Here is an 8,753-nt window from a genome sequence, read left to right on the forward strand (position 1 = left end):
TGACATGTAAAGTTGTTCTATTTGGACAGAAGACCATTTTAATTGTTACTGTGCTTCTGTGATCTTCCCTAAAATTGCCTAGAAATATTTTTGTTAAATATAGTTATAATACTTAATTTCACTATACAATTTGTTTTCATAGATATCTTTTGGTGAGAAGTGATTGCTTGGCAGAGAAGCTTTTGTGGGTCTGCTCTGTGATGGTGCTTCTTGTTTTTAACTGCAATCATGTTTTCTTTTATTCAAATTAAAATACTGCTTTTTTTCCTAATGCTTCATTAATGGAAGCTCAGCATGGACAAAACAGGAGCAATACTTCTTTCTGTCATGAGGGAGAGGCTCTATTTTAGACCTGTGCATGGATACCACTTTCCACATTTCCACATTGAGACAATGTCTCTAAATGCTGTACTTTGTGTTCAATAACATAACTGAGATCTGGACTTTCTTCTACTTTCCCATTTTCTGCTTTTTCTCATCTCGCATCTTAACCACTACCTGCCTTCCTCTCTGATCTTGCAAGTTGTGTCCATTCCACCCTCTCCCCGTTTTGTTTTCCTGGCTGGGTTGGGTGTATAGCTGTTCTCTTTACGTGTATTCAGTCAGTGGTTCCCCATGTTTGTTTCTGCCTTCAAGGTCTGATGTGACTTAGAATTCTTCCATTATCCTCTCTTTAAGAGTTACTGGATCTCAGGCTGTTATTTGTTACGAAGGATTGCCAGTTTTGAGTTCTTATGAAGCTTTCCAAACAGGAGGTTTATGTTCTGCTATTAAAATTTTGTTTGGCTGAAATATGTACAATATTGATAAACGTATATTAATGTCTACAAAATATATGTTTGTAGAACTCATTGTGAGCAGAAGCAAATGGCAGTAAGATGCTGTGGGAGGAAGGACAAGCAGATGGTGACAGAAACCACTCTTTCTGAATTTGTAGTTGCTGCTGAGTCCAGATGACACGAAGAAGTAGTATTCTTGATTTGGTTTCCAGTAGGGTATGTAGCAGAGTGAAAACTAATTTGCAGTTTCTTTCTAGTAATTCAACCAGCAGAATACACAAAATAGTTTGCTGGGTCTTTTCTTCTCGTTGTACCCTTTGTGCTTCATCCTTCCATGTGTGGTTTGCCTTCTTGTAATTAGGGAAGTGGTATTTATAATAATTAGGTTCTCTCTTTTTCCATGGAACTATGTTTCTGAGATGCTGTTGAAATATTACCTAAATAAAAAATAAAAATAAATAAAAACCAGAATTAAAAAACAAATTTCATCACTTCCATTACTGTGTAAACTACACTTTGAATCAAAGAAACATTAGGGATGATCAACCACAGATAAGCTATGAACATAGCAGTATAAGTTTGAAGATCTTCTAGATAAGTTTCCTAGCATGTGTTAAGTCTGAGGTCCAAACTGTACTGAAAGATCATGCCTGAGGAAGAAGCAGTACATCTCTACTACTGCCAAGTAACCCTTGCAACAGAACCATCAACACGCTGAGGTATGGTGTGGCATTCTGAGCAATTAGCGCCCTAGTGGTGGTTTCCAAGGGGGAAGTAGGCAACTGCTAGATACTGGAATAAATGCTCACAAAACATCCTTAAAGGGCAAAAGAGTTGTAAATATCTGAAGTCAGTGACTGTAAGGCTTTATGATTTCACTTTACGAGCTATTTTTCAAGTAAACCTTAGCAACTCAAAATTTCAAATATTATGTGAAACTGCATATTTCAACAAAATTCCAGATTCATTACATTTCTGCCTTACCTTGTACCACCGTTGCTTCCCTTTAATTCCAAAATTGGAGACCCCTGTGTTAGAGATTCAGACAATGAATCCTTTTATCCAGCAGTTACATTCATTATTCATTGTGCATTGTCAGTGGATTGCTGCTTCAGGCCTGAATTAGAGATAATTAATCTTAGGAAAGCATTTGTAATTTCACACTTTATGAAGCACTATTGTCTCAGCACAGCAGTGCTGTGGTGGCAAAATACTCTAATGCTCACTGTTGCTATGCAGTATCATATCTCTTAATATTTATGTGCATTCAAGTCTTTATTTTGCTTGCCTGTCTGTAGGTTTATGTTACAGCAGTCATGTTTGTGTTTTGCTTTGGAAATATTTTTTGGTAGTTTTATTTTATACAGAATTTCAAACAGAAATAGGTTAAATTGTCATTTAAATGGTGAGGTTAGAAAGATCTTTATCCTTTTCAATACTGAAAAGGAAAACTTGGAAAAGTGATGGACTTTAGCGCAAGAGGAATCAAGTAGATTCCCCAACTTGGCACGTTACTTCACGTGATGAGTTAAATTGGTAGGTGGTAATTGATCAGATACAGTGTACACTTAGAACCTAAGGCCTGATGTTTTCCATCTGGTGGTTAAATGTTTCTAAACCTTCTTGCTAGGCACATAGCCTTCTGTAGGAGCTCTAGTTGCATGTGTGAGCATGAATGTAAGAACTTTACTCAGGAAGTTGATTTCGTGTATTGCAGCGTTTTTGTTTAGTTTACACATTTGCATAGGGAACAGTTCCTGCTCTGTATCTTACAATAGCTTAGAAACTATTTTAAAAATATCGGTATCTCTTGACAGTACTTACAACTGGTATTTCTAGAATGCTGAAAGAATAAAATTATAGTCTAAGCCCAGATGGTACTGGAGAAGTGATTCAATTCAGAGTTAGCAGAGATCCCTTAGTTGCCTAGCACACAGAGGGGAATATTTTGGAATAAATATCAATGTATGCTTGTCCTTCTACTCTTCCTTTGTATGCTGTTGATTGCAGTGGGAGATGAAAAATGGAGAGCTAAAAATGGACTTTTTGTTTCACTTAGTGTTCTTGCTAAGTGGAAAGAAAAATTGCTAAGGGCTTTTAAAATGCTTTCTTAAGTCTCTTCAGCTGTATTTGCCTAACTGTTTTCAGGAATTTCACAGTAATTGCTAACTAAGGTATAGATATGGCAATGAGATTTTTTGATTACACTCTTCATGAAAACTGGCACATCATAAAAACATTTAATATAATTTTCACTTATTATTAGGTTTTCCACAGCAAACGTAATTCCTTTGTAGAAATGTTAATCTTCTCATAGTCCTTGAAAAGAGTGTATTACACTGTGCAATTTGTGCTGACTAGAGAAACACACCTCCAACCTGAATTACCCTGTGATCCTGACCTCCTAAGTGGAGTCAAGAATTAGAATTTATTGTTAGTCTAATTAATGCCCTAGCAGTCTAATCAAAATGCAGCAGTTGTTATTGTTAGCCAATTACAGTGATGCTAACACTTGCAGTCTAATTACTGCTAGTTCCCAATAATCGATGTACACAAACTTCTTCACAACGATGCTGCTCAGGCTCACCCTCCCAGTTTCCTGAGCTCTGCTGGGAGGAGGCTGCTGGTGGTGGCTCTACATGGGATATGCTGGGTGCTTTCAAGCAGTCAGTTATTAATGCTTTGTCTTGGTCCAAAAGTTTATCGATGTTAATCACGCTGGTTTTGTTAGACCTTTATTGTATTTGCTATGATTTGCTTAAGACCGTGCAGTTGCACAAAGCTGAGCTGAATCTAAAAACAAGTTAGACACAAGTCATCTGACTGTAATGACTTAATTACAGTTAAGTCTTTCAACTGCAAAGCATGTGCTGCTACAGCTAAATCTGAGCTCAAAAAAATAAGTTCAGGCCAAGAGAAGTCCAGCCAAAATGTGGAAGGTCTTTAGGCCTCCTGTTCTGAGGCAGTCTTAGGCCTGTGGCCTGCTAATAGCAGTGGCAACACTGTCTTTATAGGGCTACAAATTGTGTGTGTGTGAGATAAATCTGTGTGCAATGCGCATGCTAGAGAGCGGGGAGCATAAGCTGATCTTTCAGGTTGGCTTGCTGAGTAATAGTAGCTGAAGATGGAATTAGTCTGCTTGCAAAGCTATAAGCTGTTACAGTCATGATGAAAGTACTGACATCTCTTCATATTGGCCAGTCTGTAGTAAACCACAAGCAAAGGACAGCTTCTCCTCTGCGGTCATCTGGTCTGTGGCAGCTCATACAAAACAAGCCTTCTGATCGCTGCCAGGTGCCATGTGTAATTTTGACATGCACTTCAAAGGACATTCTTAAACTCTTAAAATCTTTCATTGCGGCTTCCATTTTTCAGTGTTAGTCGTTCTTCAGTATTGAGTCATCTTCTGGTGATGAAGCGCGGAGGTTTTCTCGTTGTGTTTACAGTAGCCTCCTTGTGAGCTGACAGGGTTTATTACATTAGGGGCCTCTGATCTGAACTACAGCAGTTTGGCAAAATGGAAGGATAATCCTTTCAGAAAGAAAATCTCTGCAAGCTGTTTGAATCTGATAGGATAGGGCAGAGGTTCTTCAGAGGCCATGGACTGGGTGATTTTTTTTCTTTTTTTTTTGGTTGTTACTTTAGGTTGTGGGTTTTTTCCCAAACTTACTATTGGAGGAGGTTAATGTCTGTGAAACTGAAATTCTGGATTTTTGGGAAATGCTATTTATAGTCTTTTGAAGTTAGATCTGGACCAAAGTCTACTGCAGAACCTCAAGAATGATATACAGTAAATCTTCAGATTGTTTGTCTTTGTGTTTGTAAGGATCAAAAAAGACTCAGGTTTTCTGTCTTGCTTTATTTAATTCAGGTAATGTTTGAAATATTCTGTTTAGCTGAAGCTGTGACAAATTTGCTGCTCTGCTGTATGAAGTGTAGCGGAAGTATAGGGAGTGATGTTTATAAAACTTAAGTCTGTCCTTTCATGAGAGCAGCTGCTTGGTCTAGTCTACTCCAGGCTGTTTAATAACAAATAAGAAGCACTGGGAATACCAGCCAGAATACACAAACAAAATTTTGTCTTTCTTTCCTATGGCTCCATCCTAGATCTTTCACAGTCCTGAGTCTAGGGCTTTATTTTTGTTGTTTTGTTATTCCTCTATGAGAGGTACTGATTTATGTCCCTATTAGAGGCATAGCTTATAAAAAAAAAAAAAAATTTGCTCGCAAAATTGGCTCGTTTAAGTGTGTAGGGAAACACCTCTGGTATAGGTAAGTTAATAAGCCTCTTGGCATATTGGAACAGTCACTAACAGGTGCAAACTGCCCTGTTTTTTCACACAATGAAACTCTTTTGGTTTTGAATCTTGAAATTGTGCTTTGGGTAATTTCTCCAAATGTTACAAGTAGATAATTTGTTTACAATTTTCAGTCTAAAATTCTGTCTGCAGCTTTGATTAGATTCTCCACTGTGTTTGGAGTTGTAATCTCTGTATCATTTATAAGGAATGTTCTTATCTCACTGTTATTTAGAACTTAGAAAAAGTGTGAAGCTTCAAGACATGCCCCTATACCTGTCCCCTTTTTTCCCTGCTCCCTGGTACACACTTACATTGATTTTGTTTTTGGGAGAGGGGGTATAAAATTTTCCATTTGCTGCCTCTTAGGTTACAGGGAGAGACAATTATGATCTCATGTCTTCCCAGTACTTCCTCAGTTAATGTGCTTTCGTTTAGAACTTTCCTAAGTGTTTCCTGGAAAAATCATTGCAGTCCTTCATGACTGTACCAAATACTAGGACTTTAGTCTATTGTCGAAACGATTAAAGAACAATGTTTTTTCATTCAGAGTTGAGATCTATAACAGATGCAGGCTGTTTCATCTTCTTCACTAAGTTCCCAACCTTAATTAATAAACTATCTTTTCTGTCTTTTCCATCAGTGTTATTTACTACTTAATACTTGTACCTGTAATGTCACGTATAGTATTAACTCTTTTCTTCTACTACATCTGAAATTGCTTTATTTCTTAGTGTTAGCATTCCTTTCTTGTGACTTACCCTGCTGTGTTTCTGTTAAGTCCCCCACAGTCTCCTCCTTGAATAATTGCTTCTAGCTCAGTCTGTTTATTTCCCATCATCCTGGAGTTAATATACAAGTAGTTGTGAGATGGTTTATTCCCTTTCTTTCTTGGTAAGTAGTTTTGTTTTCTTCTTTCTTTCCTCCTCCCCCTTTTCTTCTTACTGTCTACAAGCCTGGCATTTCAGTTCTTGACTTAGTTGTCATTTTGTAAAAAAGTGAATCTTGTATCCACTTCAGGCTGTTTTTTCTTATGCCAGCTCTGAAGACAGATGACTGGATGTCTGAAGGGAAGTAATGGCTAGTCAAGAGCACGTGTGCTCTGTGAGGACTGTGCTCCATGGGTGAAGTCTCTAGACTTCTCTTTCAGTTGATTAAGGGAATGACAAACCTATTGTGCATAGTGGCATAGAAAATTAAGATGAGGTTTAGCAGATCATATGTGGACTTCCTGATTTGTTTGAACTTCTTTGGGGAGAGTGAAAGAAGGTGTGATTCACATGGACGGTTAGGCAGTCAGTTTAAGAGATGACCTTTTTGCAGACATTCAGTACTCAAAGTGCTGTTAATCCTTATTTTTGTTTCTGGGGTTGATGGCAAGATACGAAATGGAAGCTATCAGCTGTTGAGCTTTTGATTGTTTTGAGCTGATGGAACCAGGTACCAGTGATCTTCACAGCATATAATATATCTTTTCTTGGAGACTATCTAGAAAGAAATGATGTGCATTGAAAAGATGTAAGTGGAAAAGGTGATCTCATAAATGTTGTGGCAATTACTAAAACTCATAATGCATCTCTATTATTATTCTTGATAGCTCAAAATGTTATAGGCAGACCACACAGAAGTTAATGAGTGGGTGTTGTGGGTTTTTTTATGTTGGTTTTTTGTTTTGTTTTTTTATTCAGAAAATAATGGCAAATCAGAGAGGAAGGTTCCTTGAAGAAGTAACATTTTGGTCATTTCTAAGGGGTATAGTCAGTGGCAGTGTATGGAGGTACACATCTGAGAAAGTGAAGTGAGAAGGGAACCCAAAGTTCATAAAAAAAAAAAAGGGAGAGAAAATAGAAAGACACTAGATCAAATATAGATGTGTAGAATGGGGACAAGGACTCTAATGGCAGGAAGAAATTACTCCAGACAAAAATTGAAATTAGTGGAAAGTAACATGGTTAACTGGAGGAGGCAAAAATGAGATACATTGCAAAGTAATTTGGAGCAGATGGGAGGTGGGAAAAAAATGAAGAGCAGAGATGTCTAACTGTAAAAGGCTGAAAAAGTCAAGGTGACAGATGAGGGCTTAGGAAAAAATGCTCTAGTAAACAAATTACAGAACCCAAATTACTTCTTGCTTGCTGAGGGGAAGGAAATGGGAGAGAAAGAATTGGAGGAGACAATGAAGTTTTGATCCTGAGAGAGAGAGTAAAAGTGTATGCATTATTTAGAATAGAAAAGGAAGACTGTAGCAAGAGACTAGGAAAAAAAGGTATGCTCGGTACTAGAAAGAATCAGTTTATGATAATGCTGTGGCAGGAACGGGGAAGGAAGCTGACATTTGGATTAGAACCAACTTGAAGGAAATGTGCTGAATTATTGCTGTGTGTTTCAACAGATATGTGGCGGTGGCAATTAAGTCATTTGAAAACTTATACTTACAATGGACTTGTTTTCTACGAGGTGGCTAAAAGAATGGATATAGCAGTGAATCAGTACATCAGAGCATTAGGAATATTTCGTACTGCAATGTTACGTCCTGCATAACTCAAGTTGCTTTGTGGATGCTATGAAATAATGATAATAATCACGCAGTTTGCTATATTTTTGTCACTTAATAAAAATGTCTTATCTCTTGTGCATAGATATTTGATTTAATGGATGCCAAAGCCCGTGCTGACTGCATCAAAGAAATAGATCTTCTTAAGGTAAAAAATTTGTTTAAAAAATGTGCAGCCATCATCAAAGCATATTAAGTTTTTCATAGATATACTTGAGATGTCCACTGTTGTCTGTGTAGTTTTTATAAGCCTCACTTAAGGAATTTTGTAATCTTTATTGCTTTAAAAATTAACATTGAGAAGTACATCCTATAGAAAAATGGGTAACTTTTCAAGTAGAAGTTTCTGCTAAAACCACAGTATTGTAAATAACTGTGTCCTGTGTACTGTAAAATACTGATTTTAAAAATTGACTTTGCTGTTTCAGGTAACAGTTTAGCATGCTATTGCATAGATACATTGAAGCAAAATTCCTCTAAAATTGCAACTTCAGTCATCATGTTGATCCTAAAATGCCATGTTCTTGCAAAATGTGTATCTGTAAATGCTTCTCATAAGCAAATACATTTTGCATCATACTGAAATAGATTTTAGGGGTTGTTTTTTTTGCCTAAATAAGAATGTTTCATATCTTAAAAGGTAAGATGTGCTCTATGCTAAAATGTGCATTATTATTCTGCTTTCTTAGCAACTGAATCATCCAAATGTAATTAAATATTATGCCTCATTCATTGAAGACAATGAACTGAACATAGTGTTGGAATTAGCTGATGCTGGAGATCTCTCTAGAATGATAAAGGTAGGAATTAACATTTTTAAAAAAATTAAGAGCTTGTAACATTGAACAACTTTGGCTTTTCATTCTCTGTGCTCATCACTGGGTGAAATGCAGTGAAAATGTCAGGAACTATGGAGAAAAGTGGAGTGTTTAGACTGACTTTTTTAACGTATGCCCAATATTGATGCTTATGTAAGTATTTTTAACACTGTTGCCCAGAATGTAAGTGCAGATGGGGACATAACTCGACTGAAATTATATTAGCGCTGGGGAGAAGAAAAAAAAACTGTAAAGAAAAAACACTGTCACCACCATTTAGAACAATACATTTTGAAGGCATTCC

General features: G+C 36.9%; 1 protein-coding gene across 1 annotated transcript in view; it reads left to right on the top strand.

The window, feature by feature from the left end:
* The window catches only part of NEK7 (NIMA-related kinase 7), a 54,701-nt gene that overhangs the window by 8,956 nt on the left and 36,992 nt on the right, over positions 1–8,753 (top strand). The window contains exons 3-4 of the mRNA XM_009577041.1: positions 7,717–7,779; positions 8,321–8,431. Coding sequence (XP_009575336.1) covers positions 7,717–7,779; positions 8,321–8,431 — 174 coding nt within the window. The remainder of the gene's footprint in view (positions 1–7,716; positions 7,780–8,320; positions 8,432–8,753) is intronic.

The sequence above is a fragment of the Fulmarus glacialis genome, unplaced genomic scaffold, assembly GCF_000690835.1.
Source record: "Fulmarus glacialis isolate BGI_N327 unplaced genomic scaffold, ASM69083v1 scaffold12774, whole genome shotgun sequence".
Lineage (NCBI taxonomy): Eukaryota > Metazoa > Chordata > Aves > Procellariiformes > Procellariidae > Fulmarus > Fulmarus glacialis.